General features: G+C 42.7%; 1 protein-coding gene across 1 annotated transcript in view; it reads right to left on the bottom strand.

Moving 5' to 3' along the window:
* Window positions 1–6,752: 6,752 nt before the first annotated feature.
* Window positions 6,753–23,028, bottom strand: part of LOC123999765 (BRCA2-interacting transcriptional repressor EMSY-like) — a 34,789-nt gene continuing 18,513 nt past the window's right edge. The window contains 10 exon segments of the mRNA XM_046305792.1: window positions 6,753–7,929; window positions 8,066–8,500; window positions 9,209–9,370; window positions 9,372–9,773; window positions 10,043–10,206; window positions 10,764–10,922; window positions 16,747–16,914; window positions 17,277–17,424; window positions 17,513–17,605; window positions 18,138–18,317. Of these exon segments, the coding sequence (XP_046161748.1) occupies window positions 7,729–7,929; window positions 8,066–8,500; window positions 9,209–9,370; window positions 9,372–9,773; window positions 10,043–10,206; window positions 10,764–10,922; window positions 16,747–16,914; window positions 17,277–17,424; window positions 17,513–17,605; window positions 18,138–18,317 (2,112 nt within the window). The 3' untranslated portion in view covers window positions 6,753–7,728.

The raw sequence follows: 23,028 nt of genomic DNA, 5'->3' as shown, positions 1-23,028 counted from the left end.
TAAGGATTCGCTCCATGGTGCTGAAAAGAAAGCTCTGCTGTTGAGACAGATTTATGTAGGTTTAACAGGGTTGGTTATGTTTCCACTTGCCTCTAAAGAAATGTGTATTTCATGTTCAAGCATTCTTATTGGTTAGTTCAATTCCGATGGCAAAAAGGCGTGTTGTTATTGGCCCCGCTTGCAGATAGGGGGAGATCGCAAACGTCAGGTCTCTCCAGTATGAAAATGTGATGCAAGGGGTAGGTCACAATCTAAATACTGTATTCTATGTGATGCAAGGGATTTTACCCACGACAGCCATCAACACCATTAAGACCTGCACAACTAATGTGCTGTTTCCTATTCAACTACAGATAATAAATAATGCTCAACTGGGACCTCCGGCTGGGGTGATTTCTTTGAACACAAAGCAAGGAGAGTACAATTAGCATCTGTTACATAGGCCCTAACAGTTTGTGGGCACCGTTCCAGTGCAATTAATGTATTGTTTAATGTTGTGTAGTGGCTTTGCTGGCATGCATCTAAAACATGTTTGGAGAGTTTGCCCCCCCAAGATTTACATGCTCAAATCGCCACTGCTTACTGTAACACTTAAAATGCTGCAAAAAAATTACTGAGGTAAAAACTTTGCTAAAACACCAGTCAATTAAGACAAAATTAGTTGACCAATCAGAACACTCATAATTACACACATGACTGCAATGCTTGAATGGGTGGAAAAGTACTAGGAACTGGATGGTTTGGTAAATGACTGATGAAAGAAACATACACAAAACAACTTGCTCTTAAAAAAATACTTGAATAAATGTGCAACAAATAAATATTGTACCATGAAGTGGCTCCTTAATGTTTTTGACAGTGGTCTTGAGGCATACAATGACCAACATGGAAATATTTTGAACACTCAAATCGATATAGAACACACTTTTTGCTCTGTCATAGTTCACTGAAGCGCTGTGCCATTGACATTTAGCTTTTCTTTCACTCGTACTGTCCCTAACTTTGTTCCACTATGCTATTCACTAGAAGTAAATGTTACACCCACTATCTGTCTATGTAGAATGTACCGACCCTATGTCTGTGGCCTTTATTGAGTGTGTGGGAGAGGGGGAACCGGATGGCATTTCTCACATAGGGAAGGACAGCAAATGCTATGAGGGGACTTCCTTATTGTTAAGTCAATGGCACCCTATTCCCTACAGAGTGCACGACTTTTGACCAGGGCCCATAGACAAGGACATACACACAAAACCTTATCAGTGTTTTGTTAATTGTCATGTTTTGTGTTTTTTCTTGTGGACAGTAGAAAGAAAATATGCTGCCTTTGCAAAAGCTAATGGGGATCCAAATAAACAAACCAAATAATAATAACAATAATGAATACAATAAAAACTATATAGGGAATAGGGTGACATTTGGGGTGCAGACAAAGGGTATTCTACCTAAGCTGAATTAACTAACTTGCTAACAATTGCTACCTCTTTGGCAGAGATCTCCCACCTCCTCCTCAAAACAATAATGGGACACTTGAGATAGTTGAGGAAGTTGCTACAATATAATCCTTCTGACATAAGACAGATAGTAAATAGCACAAACACACACTACCAGAGACGTAGAAAATCATTCAAGATCGTCTGCAAAATAAAGAAATGACCATACAATGTCGCTGTAAAACAAGAGACAACAGAGACATGATGGCAGAATCTAAACAAAATACATGGAAAATGTCCATTCACATTTATCAAACACTGCTGACTGTCTGACCTCTTACAACCTCAGAATATATGACAGTGAGGAGCTGAGTCTGTCTCTGGGAGGGAACATGAGAAACCAAGAGGTCAAAGGTGACCTTCAGACAGAGTTATTTATGCCCTCTGCTGTTTCCCTTCCCAGGCAGACTCGCTTTGGCCCTTTTTTTTGCCGTTCTTCAGCAAATGCTTTCCAGAGGTCATTCCCCCCCCCCTCCACTCCATCTTCCTTTCCTCTTCCTCATCCTTCCCTTACTTTCCCTCCAACTCTTCCCTCTCCTTGACTTTATCTCCCTTCTTCCTCTCCCCTCTTGCTACTGACCCCTTACCCTCCTCCTCTCCCCATCCTCCTGATTTCCCTGTCCTCCTCCTCTCTCCCTCCCCCTCTCTGTTCACTGTGGGGGTGCAGTATAGCACAGCCTCATTCCGGTAAAACAGCATGCTCTCTCTCTGACCAATCCAGGGCAGTCTGTGTTCAGCGGGGCAAAACTCATTCAGTTAGAAAAATATTATATTGAACAAACATGCTTCTCTGACATGTAGTATAAAGAATCATGTCACCTTATTTCTAACATTTCTAACTGTGAAATTCCACAACGTTTGCTTACTGAAAGTAGACTAAAAGAGTTTGCTACAGAGAGCCTCAATGTTGGATCAACGTGGGTTTGAGGCCTTTAAACATTATAGGCATTGACACACTGTCTGATAATGGTTAGCCGTTGATAGATTGTGTTATAAAATGGGCGCTACACTAGCTGTCCACGCTGATGAGGTATAAAACGTTTAACTTTATCTTAAGTGTTGATGGCTTTGGTAACTCTGTCCGGCAACGTGTCTCATTTACTTGGAATCACCATGAATCAGGACGTGTTATAACAATAAAATTTCAATTGGAGCAGTAAAGTGATAAAAAACCCAGAAAAGGCTTTTAAAATGCCCTGTGGATATGTTTACCTCACCAGCCCAGTACATGTCGGTCACAGATGTTGGCATACACTTCACATGTTGACAAGAACCTAGATGGTGTTCCTTTTTTGAATGATATATCGGAGAAGATGGGAGTTGCCACCTAGCAGCATGCTCACAGAAATACACAAATATTCAAATACACACACACACACACACACACACACACACATACTAAACCAAATAAATATTATTTACACAACTACTACAAAGCTATGAGTTACAGCTGGAAATTCCTTCAAAGAGGGAATATAAATTAATCTGCTGACCCAAGCGAAATCTTAATCTACATAAACCAAGACCCTGCCTGTGTTCTATCACACACACACAGACACACACACACACACACACAAGGTCTGGGATTCATTTCCATTAAAAATAATTCCTATCCCTGTTATACCATGCAAATAAAGCGAGTGGAGGAGAAAGAAAGAAAGAAAGAGAAAAAGAGAGAGGGCCAGATGAGGGTTTAGTGTGTCTCTTTCACCCGGGTGAGTCAGCGAAGCGAGGAAAGCCGTGTCACACACTGGGACTTGGCACATTCATCACAGCTTGAGGAGTGACCGCGGAGGGCAAGAGGGAGAACGGTAAGTCAGCTTGCCCCTCAATAGAGCCACACTTCTTAAGGGCCACTTCCAACCATGTCTGGGCTGCCGGCTAGATCTCAGCCCCAGGAGGACATGCTCAACCCTCAACCCAGGATATCACTTCCAAAGTAGGGGAGAGGCAGACCAAAAGCGGGCCAGGTCAGTGCATACAAGGATACCCAAAGAAAGACGCTCCTCTAAGCCTGGACAAACATCGATATGAGGGTACAAAAATGGTGACACTCCCGAATCTACCAGGGAGAGAGCCACAGCAGATGAATACAGGGTGGGATATCATATCCGGGTCTGTATACATCAAGAGTCTCAGAGTATGAGTGCTGATCTAGGATCAGGTCCACCCTGTCCATGTGGTCTTATTAGTTGTGATTTAAAAAGAAAATCTGACCCTAAATCAGCATTCCAACTCTGAGACACTTGATACATACAGACCCAGATGCCCAGTCATCTCCCCCCACAGACACCACAGTGAACGTGTTAAAGCCCTGGGAAAAGGTTAACCAGAAGTCTTACCACAAACCAGATTCTAGATGACCCATATACACTGAAGTTATACAACTGAGGTACAATGCATTTGGCACAATGGTTGTGATACAATGGAGTGTTTCTTCACAAAAACAATGACACAAACATTGTGGAGAGACAGGACAATGTTTGTGTAAACTTGTTTGTGCACACAAACTATTGTATCAAATGCATTGTACATCAGATGTACAACCTGAATGTGTATATGAGGCCATTGAGGAGCAAACCAGAGCAGGATAAACTGAACTCACTCCCCTAATGAATACCCAGCTGGTGGATTTTGTACTATGTGAATTATTGTTCTAGAGCTGCCAGTGGATGTCTTAGAAGGACGAGCTTGATGTAATCACTGCGCGCTAGGAATATGGGACAAATACTAAACTTTTGACTACTTTAGTACACACAGTTGAAATTTCCCAATACTTTTGGTCCCCTAAAATAAAAGCGGTTCACCCGATATGGAGTCTGCACTTTAACCTCATAGTCATGGTATATTTTCAAATCCAAAGTGCTGGAGTACAGAATCAAAAGTAATAATAATAATGTGTCACTGTCCAAATACTTTTGGATCTCATTGTATCTTGTAGTGAACCGAAGCTAAATGATCTGAACCTAAAGAAAAATGATCTATGTGTGAGTGAAATAAATGCACACTACTGAGCTAAGCCAAACCGAACAAGCCACACTGTATTGGGCTGGTCTGGTTACGCATCCACCAGAGTTGCTGGAATCATACTGGAAAGGACAAGGTGAAATGAAAATATCTGAGCCAGTACAGTACAGTTTAAGGTCAGCGCGGTTAGGTAAAATATTGAGGCACACCTTTAGGCTGCCAAGAATGCTTGCTCACCCCAATGCTGAGGTAGGGAGCGGAGTTGAGTGGTTGTGTTAAAGTTGTGGTCACACTAGTCGATATGTGGTGGCAAAGTCTTATAATACACAGAGGTTTGGGAGCCTGAACCACAAGCATGGCACTGAAAGTGCTCTCAGTTCCTCTTTATGAAGTTATATTCAGCAGTTGAGACTGCTGAATATAACTTTGTATTCAATGGAAAATGGTATTCAATGGCATAAATTGGAACAGGGTTCAGATAGAGTGGATACTAAATGACATTCATCATGACCAAACAAATAGTTAAATCAGCTTTTGCTATGACATCCCACAAGGGGCTTCCCGTGTGACCTCACTTCCTTATCTCTCTTAAGCCTTGTTCACACTGCAGGCCTTAATGCTCAATTAAGTTTGGTTTTTCATATCCCTTTTGGAATACTGACTGTCCAAACAGCAAGTTACATGTGACCAAATCGGATGTGTGTGTTCAGACAGCAGTCATTTGCTGACATGGCTACGCTAATAGTAATGACAGGTGTGTGCACAGTGGTGTAGGCTGATTGGTGGTGGTGCCTTGTATGGGTGTAAACCCCAATACATGTTTATGTCATCGTCACCAATCAACTGCATTACAGTTCAAAATGACTGATCACGACCACCGATTTGTCTATGCTACCAATTTATACGAATGGGAGTTCGCATTTAGCGGTCACTTCTTCTAAACCTGTAAAGGGACTACTTTTAAATGTTATGCAGCAATAAAACAGCCAAATATATCCAAATTGTATTTTAGCAACCACATTGCGGGCCTGTTACAACACATCAATCATGACAGATTTGACAAATATCCACTTTGTAATTAAACCTGGATGAACTGTGCTCTTTCTAAAAAACAGATTCAAAATCACCAAAGTTTATTTTATTCCTAAATAAAAAGACAATGATGATTATGTATGTGGTTCACCATTCTTACAAAACACCCTTGTTTTATTAGTATGTGTAACAGTTTAGCTTCTGTCCCTCTCCTTGCCCCTACCTGGATTTGAACCAGGGACCCTCTGCGCACATCTACAGCTGCCTCCCACGAAATATTGTTACCCATCGCTCCAAGAAAGCCGCGGCCCTTGCAGAGCAAGGGGAACAACTACTTCAAGGTCTCAGAGCGAGTGAAGTCACCGCTTGAAACGCTACTAGCGCGCATCCCGCTAACTAGCTAGCCATTTCACATCAGTTACATGTACTTACATACTTAGTTTTCCAAAGGCTTTGAGGCATGATTAGCATGCTGCTATGATTCATGTGAATTTTGGGGTATCATTTATTTTTATTTATTTACAAAACAGGCGCTTGTCACATGTTCAGCCAGAACCACCTTTTGACGACTGATGTCATTTGTTAGCACACAATGCTGACCTCTCCTCAACAAAGTCAATGAGGGGAGAGCTAGTTGTAGGCCTACGTCATCCTGCCTTGGGTATACTCCCTGTGGAATATGCTTCAGCGATATCCGGATATGGAAAGTCCCCAGACTTACATGGGAAGATTTGCAGAAGCCCAGTGACAGAGCGCAAAATCACCCTATGAACCAGTTGTACACTGATGCTCTGTGGGCTAGTTAGCACAATGGTAAGCCTCTAACCCAAATTGCTAATTACATAGCACTTAGCCCAACTATGTGGTGAACACTCACAAAACCTATATAGCTTGCCATTATACAATCCACACTATTATAAGGGTGCTGGTATCCACCGAAACTTCCAAACGTACACATACCTTAGGCTAGAAACTGTATGGCTTACATCTAGCCTCCACCACTTGCCACAAAGTTCTCAATTGATGCTTTATTTTTACCCCTATGATATGACTCAGCATCTACTATGGCAAACAGTGACATTAACGTTTTTTTAATTCAGCCAAAAGAAAATGTTTGGCTTAAACATGGGTGATTTCCTCATGTTGACAGGTTGTTTCATTAATATGGACTATTGGTCCCCGGGTTATGTACAAAACTAAATTCATCAAGGGAACGCAAAATTGTGTGCAGTAAAGGTAAATGACAGAGCAGAAAAACAGTTCCGTTTTTGTATAAAAGTTTATGCAGTTAAAATTCTAAACGTTACACCAAGAGAGAACACAAAACAGAAACACCATTGAAGGAACATGGGCGAATATTTTTTTTCTTCTTCCAACAATGTCCTTACCAACAGTATCAACTACAAAGTGCTAATTCCTCAAGGCTAACTACAAGCACTTTATCATTTACATTTGTGTTATTTAGCATGCACGTGCCCACTATAAACAAACTGTATGTGTACAATTATGTCATGTATTAAAATGTACCTTAGAAAACAAAAAAAGGCTTTGCAAATCAAAAATGGTGGTGTTCAACAAATACCGCTATGCAAGCACGATGAATCAGCATAATTACAGCAAGGTCAGTCCAATCTCCTCTACTTATTTTGTTGAGTTAAGTAGATGAAGTTCTTAAAATGTGGTGATGTTTCAGGCTAGGTCCTATTTCCAGTTTTCAATATTGCCTTGCTATAAAAGTGTTAAATATAAAATAAAATGACTAGAAGAGCCACATCAACTTTTTAAGCTCCTGAGCACAGCATTGCTTTACTAAAATGCCAATTCAGTGAATACAAAATGTACACTTTGAAATTTTCAAAAAACATTGTCCGGTGTTTCCTGGATGCAGTTCCTGGCCAACTTCACCTGTACACAAGGCAGCCGTTCAGCTTAGCTAGGGTTAACTTAGGTCTCCCTTTGACTCTTTCATTTTTTACCCCTTTCCAGGTCTTTAAGTTCTTCACAAAGCCTTATCTGAAATCATCCAGGCATATTTATGAAGTTGCTGCTCAATTAAATAAAAAAAACAGAATGCAGTTATCACACATTTGTGTCCGCTTGCTGTTAAGTCCTTAGAGTTCCAGCTGCATGAGGAGGTAACCACGATGACAGAGTCATGACCATTTCCAAATCTTCCCTGTCACACGAAGATCATCTTCACACAAAAGCCACAACGTCATTCCCGTCACAAGTGTTGGTGTCACTGGGACTGGTCGGGGCAGCCCTCCTCCATGGGGCTGATAGCGGTGGCCTCGTCGTTGCTGCTGTCCACCTCCTGCTCCATGGCGCTCTCCTCGTCCAGCCGCTGGCTGGTGTAGTCTGTGATCTCCAGGAAGCCACTGGGCTCCACCACCACGTTTGACTGACTGGAGTCTGGCATGATGGAGTACTGAGGGATCACCTGGGGAGTGGAGTAACACATGTTTAGCTTTTATTGTTGATCAATGTTTAAAGCTGAGATGATATAGTCTGATGAGTGGTGTTCTATAAAAAGATAAGTTTCAGAAATGTTTATCATATGGCTCACAGCAATTTACCTCAATGACGTCCATGTTTTCTTTGCTCTTGGCTGCTAGGCCCTGGATGCGGCTAAACTGTTCATGCAGGGGCTTGGAGTGGGACGAGTGATGCAGTGAGGCACCTGAGCTGCTTATGATCGGGCCTGAGCCCCCAAGCACCCCTGAGCCTCCCCCTGCCCCCATGCCCAGGGCCTTTATGTAGGGGCTGCAGTCACTGGACGAGTCCACCACCATGGGCTCGGCGCTGGGGTCGATCTCCGCCTCCATCATGGAGATCTTAAGGATGTCCGAGACAGAGGGCTTCTCGCCACCGGACGAGCTTGAGCTGGTGGGCTCGGCAGGGACGAGCTTGGCAGTGGCCTCACCGCTGCTGGATACGGGCGGGGACTGGTGGCTGCTGCTACTGCCGAAGGTGATCTTGGTGACGCTGGCGCCCTGGGTGATGATTGGCACCTGTGTTCGGAGACAGAGGCAAAAACAGATGTGGTTGGAACCATAGAAATATAATTATTCAAACAGATATTGACATTCAAGTCAACATTTTGTAATGAGTGGACATGCAGCCATATTGAATGTACCCATGAGTGTTAGTCAAATTGCCATGGTCTGAAAGGGCTTTTTACCATTCTAGTAATTATATTTCTATGGTTGAAACTAGAGTAGGGCATGGGAAAACTCTAAAACCCAGGTGCTTCTTTTGAAAGAAAAACAATGGGAATTTCTTTTCAGGTGGTTATAAGTGGAGGGCTTTGAAGGTTTTGTCAGGCTCCCTGCCCTGCTGTACAAATAACGATGATGTGATTGGAAGGGAATTGAGCATTGAGGCACGGTGCTCAGAGCTCCATCTTATCTTTTTTATCTTAAAGACATATCAAGGGACAGGTGCTGTGAATAAGCACAGGATTAACACGTCTTATTTCTGTATGGAATGGGAACTATGTACATCTGTGTATTGCAAATGCTTTTAAATGCGCAGGACAGAATCCATCTCGAGGGTAAATAAAGTTTAAATGAAGTTCTATTCTAAAGCATTATGGCACAATGCATCTGACTATTGATGATTCACTGTGTCAACCGGATCTGTCCCGGACAAATAAAATGTCAAAATAAATCAATTGGGCACATGACCCTGGATGTGCATCAAAGAGGGAGGGTACTCACCTGGCTTGTGGCAGGAGTCTTGTCTGCACCCACCGGGTGGTGGGCCTGTAATGGTGGTGGCTGGGACAGCTGTGTGTGGATGGGCCTGTGGTGGGAGGTGGGTGCCTGCTGCAACTTGGGGAGCTGGGGGGGTAAGTGAGGGAGGCTTGGTGGGGGTGCCCAGGCTTGCCAGCTGGGGGGATCCTGAGGCAGACGAGGGCCTCTCCTTCAGGCCCTGCCCTGGAGCCTGAGGCTTGGGCTGGTACTGCTCTTGGAGCTGGGGTGGCTTCTTCGCCACGGTGGCGGTGGAAGGCAGGCTATTCTGGGGCTTGCTGTGTAGCTGTGGGGGTGGGGTTTGGGTGGAGTGGCGTATGTGTCTGCCCTGCTCCAACTGGGGCGCCAGGTGTGACTGGCTTTGGTGGTGGGGGTGTGTGTGGGGCTGGGGGGCGGGGGGCTGGGCTACAGCGGGTTGGATGGAGCGGTAGAACAGGCCCGTCTGGGGGTCCAGGGTGTCTCCCTCCAGTTCGCCCTCCTCCATCCCAGTTTCCTCCGCCTGCTTACTGTGGATCAGCTGGCCCGCTGAAGCCTGGAATAACAATGTACTATCATTGAGACTAGTGTCACAAGTCAAAGAAAATAATGCATACCAGAACATGTAATACTGGTAGATGGATACACTGGAACACTTACCCAGTGAACAGTGGGATCATATGACAGTGGGATAATGAGTATTACATCCACTATCTATAAACTATATCATTTGGAGAAAAAAAATACTTGATAAAAAAAAAACATAGGTGAAGAAGAATACAAAGACTGACAAGGTCATGCATTCTAGGTAGGCATTTCTCTCACCAGTTGGACAATGCGTGTGACGGTGACTGTAGAGGAGGTAGGGATGGAATTAACCACCACGGGGGAGTGACTGGTGTTTTGCGAGGGCGCCCCCTGCTGCTGACTAGCGGTCATGACCACGTCCCCCAAGCCTCCAGAGGATGGTCCGGCCCTGCTGGCTTTACCTGCACAAAGTTAAGATAGTCATACACATGGAACAAAACTAATCGACGTGAACTGCATCACTTCGAGCCATTCCTTAGTGAGCATGGGGAAGTACCGAACAGCCTGTTGTTTTTTCACTTAGCAAATTTTAGCCGGGTTAGGGCGGAGGCAACAATTGTGTGTATACCCCTGAAGAATACATTAGCAGAAAAGTGCATTATTTTACATCCATGGTGTAATACCATTATTAAGTGGTGACTAAGTATGATATACTTCAATGTATTTAACAACACATTATGAAAAGGCAGTGAACTACATCCATTTAGGGCCGAAACACTTCTGGTTTTCATCCTCTCCTAATAAGGGACTAATTCAGACCTGGGACACCTAGTGAGTGCAATTCACTACTAGGTATAAACAAAAAACAGAAGTGTTTCGGCACTCCAGGACCGGAATTGAACAGCCCTGCTCGATATAGTGCAGTACTGTATAGGGAATAGGGTGCCATTTGGGAAATACTGAGTGGTCAAGTCACGTACCGGCAGTGATATATTTAATGGGTGGTCAAGTCACGTACCGGCAGTGATATATTTAATGGGTGGTTCAGTCTCTACAGTGGACATCTCGGGGGAGCCTAGGGCCTGCTGCTTCTTCTCCTGGGCCATCTGAAGGGGAACAGCCATCTGGCTCAGGTCTATGGTTTGCTGCCTGGGCTTGGCCTCACCTTTCTCCTTCACTGTGTGGGCAACAGAGATTGATAGTGACAATCATCTCATAACCGACTCCATTTATATTGGCGGGAAGTGGGGCCACAAAGGACTGTCGCTTATAGGTGAATTAGAGTTCGGAGCAGTCTGAATACTCATGTGTCGGGAGCTGGGACTTTCGTCCCAAGTTGAAGTTTAATTGTCACATGCACAAGTACAGTGAAAAGCTTAAATTGCATACTCTGATCCAACAGTGCAGTAATCAATATCAAAATAGTATAACTAATACATGTTTTATGTGTTGATATAATATATTTTGATGGAACCTCCTTTGATAGTTTATGTAATAACCAAATTAACAAAATATAAATCATCATCATAAGTGATAAGAGGAAGGAAATGTTGATGTCTGAAGAGATTGAATGAGACAAGATGTACAATTCAAATCATTGGTTCCTGTATACATTATGATAGGAGATAGGAGACAGCGAGAGTAACATGCATGAACCAAACGTTAATGATGAATATATTATGAATAAGTTAAAATCATGCAAGTATAACTTGTCTGTGTTAGCAGTATATAAGAGAAATAACTGGTCTGCCCCGGCAGAGCTCCTGACAGATGGGTACAACTATGATGCATTAAGTTTGTTGGAACCTCTCCAGCCCTCTGATAATAAAGAATGATACATGTAATATTGGACTTCAGGTGTCCCTGTGTTGAATTTCCACGACAAGACTTACCCAGAAAGACTCCCAGATGAAGTCACCTTTGGCAGGATTACATCATGTATTGACTCAGGGGGGTTGAATACTTATCTAACGAAGATAGTGTTTTATTTTGAACCAATGTATTACAAATGTTAAAAACCTTATTCCACTTTGATATGAGTATTTTGTGTAGACAGTTGTAAAAAAATACATATTTTTTTATCCCACTTTGTAACACAACATGTGGAAAAAGTCAAGGGGTGTGACTTGTATGTATTGTACATGTAGGAAGGGATTAGGAGAAAGTGACTGTTAGCAGGATACATAATAATAATAATACATATGGAGAAAGCATAAGTGGTGGGTGTGTACGTGGTGGTGAGTGTGTGTATATAAGTGTAAGTGGTGGGTGTGTATGTGGTGGTGAGTGTGTGCATATAAGTGTAAGTGTGTGGGTGTTGGTGGGAGTGTGTGCAAGAGTGACAGTGTAGGCGTGATAGGCGGTCCTTCATGGTTGGAAAGTGACTGGTAGCAGTAATATATAAATACTTATGGTAATACACTAATGGTAATATATACATGCAAACAGGAGTAATAGTGATCAGTAGCAGGATAAAGAGAGATACTGGTAATCAATAAACAGCAGCATAGTGGTAGCGGTGTAGGTGTGAGTAGTTGTTAGCCATTTAACAGTCGTTTGTATTACAATTCAGCTTTAGGGCTCAGACACACCAATAGTGTTTGCTGACCGAGAGTACTTAGCACCCCTGAACGTAATTTGCGAACAGAGTGTGTATCAATTTTACATGAAGTGCTTTAAAAAAAAATTGGCAGTCAGATGTCTACAGCGGGTGGTCCCTAAAACACATCGCAATGAACGACTGGCAGACGAACGCCAGATCCACATTAGATCACACTTAATTAAACCAATCATGGTGTAGAAACTAAAGATCCACATTCATTGATTCAGGTGGTTAATTGAATCAGGTGAGTTATTGCTGGGCAAGCACAAAACATTCTATGGCATTCGAATTCCAACTTGTTTCATTAAAAGAAATGCACCCCCCTCCAAATGTAAAAATTATTCATATAATGAATAAAGATCAATGTTTAAGATCACACATAACAATAGATATATATATATATATAGATAACAGCTGTAGCGAACCTGTGTTTATAAACGTGGATCTGAAAACATTTTGATGCCATATTTAAATGTTCATATTTAAAATAAAAAATGATAGATGCAACACATTTTCCACCAACAGGTTCCTGTGGCAATGCACCACACAACCACCTAACAAAAACATACAGACTTTGTGCACAAAAATATCCTGGTTTGCGTTTAACACCACAATACATTAACTCTGTCAACCTCAACAAACAGAAAACACATCCGTCCCTACCTTAAGCTTACCCAGTATTAAAGGCTTGGCCTCACAAAATCGGAATGTCATTAAAAACGTTTGTGTTTTGCAACAGATGTCTCTTTCCAGTCATCAAATTGCTGCTACAAAATTTATATTGATCGACTGATTTTATTTGTTAGTAAAATATTTATAAAAAAATCTATCAATTTAAAAAAAAAAGTATTTATATCAGTATTCAGACCCTTCGCTATGATACTCGAAATTGAGCTCAGGTGCATCCTGTTTCCATTGATCATCCTTGAGATGTTTCTATAACTTGATTGGAATCCACCTGTGGTAAATTCAATTGATTGGACATGATTTGGAAAGGCACACACCTGTCTATATAAGGTCCCACAGTTGACAGTGCATGTCATAGCAAAAACCAAGCCATGAGGTAGAAGGAATTGTCCATAGAGCTCAGAGACAAGATTATGTCAAGGCACAGATCTGGGGAAGGGTACCAAAGTATTTCTGCAGCATTGAAGTTCCCCAAGAACACAGTGGCCTACATCAATGGAAGAAGTTTGGAACCACCAAGACTTTTCCTCGAGCCCGGCCAAACTGAGCAATCGGGGGAGAAGGGCCCTGGTCAGGTCAGGGAGGTGACCCCGATGTTCACTCTGACAGAGCTCCAGAGTTCCTCTGTGGAGATGGGAGAACCTTCCAGAAGGACAACCTTCTCAGCGCACTACACCAATAAGGCTTTTATGGTAGAGTGACCAGATATAAACCACTCCACAGTAAAGGGCACATGCCAGCCTGCTTGGATTTTGCCAAAAGGCACCTAAAGACTAAGACCATGACAAACAAGATTATCTGATCTGATAAAACCAAGATTGAACACTTTGGCCTGAATGCCAAGCGTCACATCTGGAGGAAACCTGGCACCATCCCTACGGTGAAGCATGGTGGTGGCAGCATCATGCTGTGGGGATGTTTTTCAGCGGCAGGGACTGGGACACTAGTCAGGATCAAGGCACAGATGAACATTGCAAAGTAGAGAGAGATCCTTGATGAAAACATGTTCCTGAGCGCTCAGGTCCTCAGACTGGGGTGAAGGCTCACATTCCAACAGGACAACGACCCTAAGCACACAGCCAAGACAATGCAGGAGTGGTTTCGGGACAAGTCTCTGAATGTCCTTGAGTGACCCAGCCAGATCCCGGACTTGAGACCTGAAAATAGCATTGCAGAAACACTCCCCATCCAACCCGACAGAGCTTGAGAGGATCTGCAGAGAAGAATGGGAGAAACTCCCCAAATACAGGTGTGGCAAGCTTGTAGCGTCATACCCAAGAAGACTTGAGGCTGTAATCACTGCCAAAGATGCTTCAAGCAAGTACTGAGTAAAGGGTCTGAATAACTATATAAATGTGAATTTGAAAAAATCCAAAAGGTCCTAGACGTGCTCAATGGGATTGAGATCTGGGCTCTCGCTGGCCATGGCAGAACACGGACATTCCTGTCTTGCAGGAAATCAGACAAAGAACGAGCAGCATGGCTGGTGGCATTGTCATGCTGGAGGGTCATGTCAGGATGAGCCTGCAGGAAGGGTACCACATGAGGGATGAGGATGTCTTCCCTGTAATGCACAGCGTTGAGATTGTCTGCAATGACAGTCCAATGATGCTGTGACACACTGCCCCAGACCATGACGGACCCTCCACCTCCAAATCGATTCCACTCCAGAGTACAGGCCTCGGTGTAACACTCAGTCCTTCGACGATAAAGGCGAATCCGACCATCACCCCTGGTGAGACAAAAACGCGACTCGTCAGTGAAGAGCACTTTTTGCCAGTCCCTTCTGGTCCAGCGACGGTGGGTTTGTGCCCATAGTTGACGTTGTTATCTGGTGAGGACCTGCCTTACAACAGGCCTACAAGTCCTCCGTCCAGTCTTGCGGACAGTCTGAGCACTGATGGAGGGATTGTGCGTTCCTGGTGTAACTCGGGCAGTTGTTGCCAGCCTGTACCTGTCCCGCAGGTGTGATGTTCGGATGTACCGATCCTGTGCAGGTGTTGTTACACGTGGCCTGCCACTGTGAGGACGATCAGCTGTCCGCCCTGTCTCCCTGTAGCGCTGTCTTAGGCGTCTAACAGTACGAACATTGCAATTTATCGCCCTGGCCACATCTGCGGTCCTCATGCCTCCTTGCAGCATGCCTAAGGCACATTCACACAGATGAGCAGGGACCCTGAGAATCTTTCTTTTGGTGTTTTTCAGAGTTAGGATACTAAAGAGGCCTTTCTACCAAGTAACTGTGACCATAATTGCCTACCGTCTGTAAGCTGTTAGTGTCTTAAGGACCGTTCCACAAGTGCATGTCCATTAATTGTTTATGATTCATTGAACAAGCATGGGAAACAGTGTTAAAACCCTTTACAATGAAGATCTGTGAAGTTTTACTAAATTTTTTTAGTAATTTTTTTTACAACTAAATATCTTTGAAAGACAGGGTCCTGAAAAAGGGACGTTTCTTTTTTTGCTATGTGTGTGTGTTTATGTATGTATGTATGTATGTACACACACACACACACACACACACACACACACACACACACACACACACACACACACACACACACACACACACACACACACACACACACACACACACACACACACATAAAGAAAAGGAAGATAAGGTTAGGCCTATCCCCAGTGAGATAGAGATATGCCAGATGCTATGACACCGGCATATATAAACTTACAGGAGGTTAATTCGTACATTTTCAATCAGAATATTTTGTATAAAGATAAGTATTATATTGTTCGATTATAGGAGTAACTCTGGTAGGCTTGAAACATTCTTCGTCATCACAAATTCGACTGTGGTAGTCAATGGGATTGCTGGTGCGCACTGCCTTCATATCACAGGTTTGCAGTAGCTAAAGCTTAATAGCCATACCAAACCTTTACAAAATGTTTCTGAACTTTATTAGGGTAATATCAAAAGTAAGTTAATCCATTATTTATAACGAATATAGGAGCAGGCTATAATATTGCGCAAACACAGCATGACAAATGGAACTTAATTTGGCCAATGAAAATGTCTCAACAGAATTAAATATTTTAAACCTTAAAGTTCTCAACAGGATATGTCAGCAATGACCAAAATTAGGCAAGTGCCCACCTTACAAATGACTGAAATAGACGGATGTTATTTATTTTACAACAAACCCTTATAACCAATCTTAAACTAAATTTGGAGCACCAATTAAAAATACAGATCTAATTTAATTTAGCCAATAAATGTCTCAACAAACAATTCTCAGACTGGATATTTGGCACTGCTTTGGTAAGACTCTTACCTCTGTCTAAATTGTTATTTTGCTTTGTGTTAATTATAACGTATTTATTCAAATAGACTATAGCAAATAGGAATATAAGCATTTTACTCAGAATGTCAACCATGCACTCCCCTGCTGTGCGCTCCCTGATCCAATTCTGATCGGAGTAATTGTTTGATAGTGATTTTGGGGTGATTCTTTTTTTAATCTATATTCTGGATCTCCTTCAATTATTTGATTTACTTGCCCCGCACAAGTCATAATTTCGTGCCCTGTAGAGTGTATGCTTAATGACTAAAATGTAATGTTCACATGAGAGAGAGAAGAGTTAGTGGCAGGGCCAATTCAAATTCAATAAATTCAGTTTCTGAATTTAAATGGAATTGACCCCAACCCTGGTAAGTGGCGTGATAGTTGTCATGATGACGACGGTCAGTCACCTGTGGTCTGCTGCAGTTCCAGCAGGGCCTTGATGGTCGAGGTGGCCGACTGGGACATGTCACCCGTAGACACGTCCTGGTAGATGATAGTTGGGCTGGACTCCACCGACACCTCGTGCTGCTCAGCCCAATCCTGCCCACTGGAGATATGCACTACAGACTGGGAGTCTGATCGAAGATGACAACCATTACAATTCATGTTTTATATCAAATTGGGTTAATTCCCTTTAGATTCCAGACGATTTGGACATGGCATTCAAGTAGAAGGAAATAACTGAAACAATTATATTATGTGAGTGGACCTTCCACCATTTAAAACTTGAAAGTGAAGGGAAATGTTGAAGTTAGCTAAATACTAGTGAGAATAGATACACATTCATACTAGGGCTGAAGTAGTAACGGCTGTGTGAGACCACAACGCAATAGCTATACACAGCAGTTTTAACTTGACCATGACTGATGTTCCCGTAATTAGCCTGCAGACTATATTACGGATTTCTTGCTCTGTGATGTAGAGTGACGCAACGTACCGTGACCGCTTCCGTTTGAGTCCTCGGCAGGCGGGGACCTGCCCTCAGCGATGGCACCCGACTCCTCCTTGAGTGCCCTCTCCTGTGCGTAAGCAGGACCCACATCGGACCCCTGAACTGCTCGCAACCCTGCTCTGGGGCTCGAGGACTGCAAGCTCCGGTTCCATGCGGCCACTCCTGGACGCCTGCAGTCCTTTTTATTGACTCATTCCATAATTCCAAGCTGGAGAACAAACAAGTCGCTGGTGTCCAGCCCTCTCGCTCACCAGCTGCCTGGTCTGCTCGCTCACAACCGCTGTTTGGAAGATGGGCTTGGGCTTGATCAGCACCTGGAGAGGCATAAAAGGTTAATAAATATCATTCAATATTACACACGTAGAATAGTCTCAGAGAATGGCACCAGGGAAATTGTTTTTTTTTTTATTGTACTTTTTCCATAATTTAAAGCAGAGATGAGAACATCGTCAAGTGTCCTGGCTGGTGTTCCTTTTTTTTATACATCATACAGTTAATTAATGTGCCTATATAAAGTAGTTGAGACTTAGTATCTTAAAGCTACAGCAATGATTTGTTGAATTATAGCTCCACTGACTTAATGTATTGGTAATTCAAGACAGAGATTTAAATATATCCAAGACAAAGGAGCTTTGAGTGCTAACTCCACACTTGTTGACACTACTTGTTGGGTGGCTGAAACTCTACGGGGTGAAGTTTCCCCTGGGTACAAACAGATAGAAGATCAGTTTCCACTCCCCCAGTCCTAACCATTAGTCGGGGGAAAGACAAAAACAGACCCAAGACCCAGCGTCAAGGGGCAACTTCCCCCTACACCGGCTGAGACGTCGCTGGTCTGGTACGGACCTGGGTCTTGCCCTGCTGGCCGTACACTATCTTGGTGGGGATGATCTTGGAGGTGGTGGTGGTGGGCTGCACCCCGGAACCCATGCCTTTGGGCTGTGTCACAATCATCTTGGTGATGGGTCTGGAAGCTGTGATGATGGCTGGCTTGGACCCTGGAATACCCTGCAGGGGCTTCTCACCCTAAGGCACAGAAGAATTAGGATTAGGGCTGTCAAATGATTCAAATAATAAATCGCGATTAATTTCTGCTCATATTTGGTGCCAAATAAAGATTTTTCCATAAAAAAATAGTTATAGGCATGTAAGGGACGAACACAATCATTGTGGGTTGGCTCTAAGAAAAAAACCTGTCTCTATGGACACAAAGAGCAAAAACCTGTCCAAGAACGTCACGAATTCCACAGAACATAAACCTGTGACTATACATTTCAGACGTCCTCCTATTTATTTTGACTGAGCCAGTTACAAAGTCAAACAAGCCTGTTGACATGATGATAAAGCTGCTCCCTTCTTTTGTAATATATGTCCAGAGAGTGAAAACAACAAGGCACTGATGTGGCAGGCATTGCCAGGTACCTGGGTGCAATGCAGGCCAGCCTGGTGTGTGCACCTGCATAATATGACCACCACTGTAGTGGACATTCCTCCATGTTGATGCTGGGCTCTGCTTTGAAACACCCCATATATTTCTCAATTGACTCCTCTTCATCAGGTTCAGAATAACTCAAGAAAAGGGCAGCTTTATTCTTTGGAGGCTCTGACTCTGTTGCTTTATCAGGTTGCTGTGCAGGCCTCTCTTCCTCCAGCAAGTTGTTGACCAAAGCCCACACCTCACCCCTGTCAGGCTGGAAAGGCACTTCAGGTCCTTAAACCTTGGGTCGAGTGCTGTGGTGATCTTCATCCATGTGAGGTTGGTGTTTTCCTTGCATTTCTCCAGGTCTGTTGTGAATGTCAGCATGAATCTTACCACTTAGGCAGAGTCATCATCAGAGCTCTCCATCACCCGAAGGAGGTGGCACAAAGCAGGCACAAAGCAGGCAACACCACTGAGCATGAAATGTAGTTCAGTCAAATGCCTGAAATGGAAGATCATTCAAAATCACTTCAGTCAATTGTGAGACTAATACAGGCACACCACTCTCTTTCTCGCACACACAATTTACACACAAAATATTATTATAACACTAACAGTGAGATAAAGATAACCGGCAGGGCTCCAGTAGCGTCTCCAGCTTCTGCAGTTTGTCCAGTTCAGCTGTGGTTGGCATGGTGACGTCCGTTTTCTTTTCGGCCAGTGCATCTCTCAGTGGTTGTTGGTTTCTATGGACACGCTTTACCATTTGCAAAGTGGAATTCCATCTTGTTGTGACATCTTGTGCAAGTGACAACTCCTTTTGCCCATTTGCAACTTGCTGTTGTCCTAGTTCTGCAACGTTTGGTGGGTTGTGTTTGAAATGCCCAAAAATAATTCAGCATTTGGCTAGGGCATTGTCACACCTGCTGTTCTGTAGGGACACTGATGGCCCTTTGGAGACTGTGCATGGTGCAGGGCAGGTGTTCAAAAGGAAGATGTCTCGCAGCTGCAATCATGTTCCATGCACTGTCTGTGCAAAGTGTGGTAACTTTGTTTTCAATGTTCCCACTGATTCCCACATCCATGAAATACTTGGCGTACGTTTCAGCATTGTGCCTCTTCTGTCTTCATTATGGCCAGAGGGTGTGAATGCAGCATCCAGTTTTCACTGCTGTGATGCGCAGTAACCCCAAGGTAGTTGTGGTTACTCACCAAAGTAGGTGGCAGGTAGCCTAGTGATTAGAGCGTTGGACTTGTAACCGAAAGGTTGCAAGATCGAATCCCTGAGCTGACAAGGTAACAACAAGGCATTGTTCCTAGGCTGCCGTTGAAAATAATAATTTATTCTTGACTGACTTGTTAAATAAAAGTAGAATAAAAATAAATAAAAAGTCTATTGGTCTCAAGTGAGAAGAGCAGCCGCTGCATGTTTCAACTCCTTTCATAGCCCTCTCGCTTTCATACAGCTTGTGAATTCTTGTGGCTCGAGGGTAACTCATATGTTGAGTCATTCGATGAGATCCGAATGATATCCCTCATGCCTTCTACCTCCACAATGTCGACTGGCCTGCAAGCTGTAGCTATCCACTTGGCTATTGCTTATGTGCTGCTCGTCGACTTGTCCACAGGACTCCTGCGTGCATACCCTTCTAGCTTAGCCTGCCGAAGATGTCCTACATTGCTCACGTTACTTGTATTTCTGGCGTCTGTTTCGGTTGTAAATTATAACAAAGACTCAATGTACTTCGGTGGTAAACAAATGCAGCCTTGCAGTAGATACAAATGAATTTGGTTTTTATCCAGAGAGCCATCTGGGAGGGTTTTAAAATAGAATTTGCCATTTACTAGCATTATCCATCATTCAAACAAGTAGCTAGCTTTATAAACTAGTTGTCAAACTAGTGCATCGGCTGCCGGGCTTGAATTTGAAATAAGGATTTTTCAGGGGGTCAAACTAAGAAAAATGTGTTAATGGCGTCAACAAAATGAAATACATTAAAATTGTAACGCATTAAAGCTAGCATTAACTTTGACAGCCAAAATTAGCATACGTACCAAATGGCACCCTTTTCCCTATCTAGTGGACTACTTTTGACCAGAGCCCTATGGGCCTTGGTCAAAAGTAGTGCACTATATCAGGAATAGGGTGACATTTGACGCTACCATAGTCATTTGCCTTTCTTGCACCAACACTTTCACTGGTCTTTTCTTAACCTTTTGCGTGAAGGGGGCAGTATTCTCGTTTTTGGCTAAAAAACGTACCCATTTGAAACTGCCTATTTCTCAGCCCCAGAAATTAGAATATGCATAATTTTGTCAGATTAGGATAGAAAACACTAACGTTTCCAAAACTGTAAAATTTTGTATAACAGAACTGATATTGCAGGCGAAAGCCTGAGGAAAATCCAATCAGGAAGTGCCTCTTATTTTGAAACCTCTCTGTTCCTATGCATGCCTATCTTCCATTTAAAGGGATATCAACCAGATTCCTTTTTCTCTGGCTTCCCTAAGGTGTCAACATTCTTGACATAGTTTCAGGTTTTTGGGGGGAAAAATGAGCATGAAGGATCACATTGCGTAAGTGGATAGGTGAGGGCTCTCGGAGTGAGTTTTGCGCAAATGAGTAAAGTGGTCATTGCTTCTCCCGCTGTTATTGAAAAAGCTACACACTCGGTTGATATATTATCGAATATATATTTTTTAAACAAATTGAGGATTGATTATAAAAAACGTCTGACATGTTTCTGTGGACCTTATGGACATTATTTGGAATATACGTCTGCGTTGTGACCGCTCTTTCCTGTGGATTTCTGAACATAACACGACAAACAAACGTAGGTATTTTGGGTATAAAAATAATCTTTATGGAACAAAACGAACATTTGTTGTGTAACTGGGAGTCTCGTGAGTGAAAACATCCGAAGATCATCAAAGGTAAACTATTTTTTTATTATTGCTTTTCTGATTTTCGTGACCTAGGGATAGGGATAGGGCTGTCTACTGCCCCCGCTGGAGTAATTGCGTGCCCATGGTAAACATAATTATTTTTTGTCAAAAGTTGCTAATATATGCAAATAAAAAATATTATTGAATAGAAAACACTAAAGCTTTTAAAACCGTTTAAATTGTGTCTCTGTGTAAAGCAGAACTCTCAAAATATGCATTCTCCCAAACTATCTCTTCTCATCAGAAAACTTAGGCCACCTTTGACGTCATCACAGACACCCTCCACAAACAGTTACCGCTCCCAGAACAGTCTCCACGTGTTCAGCGTGATCTCAGCTTTCAATGGGGCTTGTCATTGTGAGAATCGCCCGCTCGCGAGAGTTTGAGCACGCGGTATGCTCCCAGTCAATCAAAAACAGCTGTCACTTTTCTGTGCGCAGTGGTAAAGTACTCTCTTTCTTCCAAGATCGATTGAACGGTGCCTGTGTTTCTGTTTGTTCTCAAAATTTCTGTACACCTTTATAACATGTTAAAGCTTGATTATGAAGTTAGTTTGACAAGTTAACTAGACATATAATATATAATTTCAACGTTTTGGTGCGCAACTACATCAATTTTGCGTAAATTTAGACCGAAATGTGGGTATTTTGAGAACCGAAAGACGTAGACTTGAAAACTAAACGCTGGTTTGGTAAGTATAATCCCTTCCAGGTCGTTTGATGGAAGAACAACAAAGGTAAGGGAATATTTAATGTATTAATTTTGGGTTTCTGTCGACTCCAAGATAAAGGAGTCATCATGCTACTGTGGGAGCGCCGACTCCATATTATAGTCTAGTGAATGCAAAATGTAACGTTAAAATTAAATGTAACAATGCAATTGCATTTAGAAGAAGTGTATCTTGCTATACATATGTAAAACATGCATATTTAGTCAAAGTTTATGATGTGTATTCCTTGTTTGCTGACGTTATCTGCCGGGGCTATCGTCATTTCTCAGGACATTTGGGTAGCATTTTTTGAACGATGCATCATTGTAAACAGAGATTTATGGATATATATAGCATATTATTGAAAAAAAATGAATGTACTGTGTAACATGTTATATTACTGTCATCTGATGAAGATTTCAAAAGGTTAGTGAAATGATTTTTCTTTTAATCCTGCGTTTGTTGATTGCATATTTTTTCCAACTTGGCTATGCTAATGAGCTATGTCTGCGGTGGTGGTTTGACATAAATATGTGCTATGTTTTCGCTGTAAAACATTTTAGAAATCTGACTTGCTGGCTAGATAAACAACTTGTTTATCTTTCATTTGAGCTATTTCACTTGTTAATGTGTGGAGGTTAAATATTTTTAGGAATATTTCT

Source organism: Oncorhynchus gorbuscha, linkage group LG16 (assembly GCF_021184085.1).
Source record: "Oncorhynchus gorbuscha isolate QuinsamMale2020 ecotype Even-year linkage group LG16, OgorEven_v1.0, whole genome shotgun sequence".
Lineage (NCBI taxonomy): Eukaryota > Metazoa > Chordata > Actinopteri > Salmoniformes > Salmonidae > Oncorhynchus > Oncorhynchus gorbuscha.
This window is presented reverse-complemented; position numbering and strand designations above follow the sequence as displayed.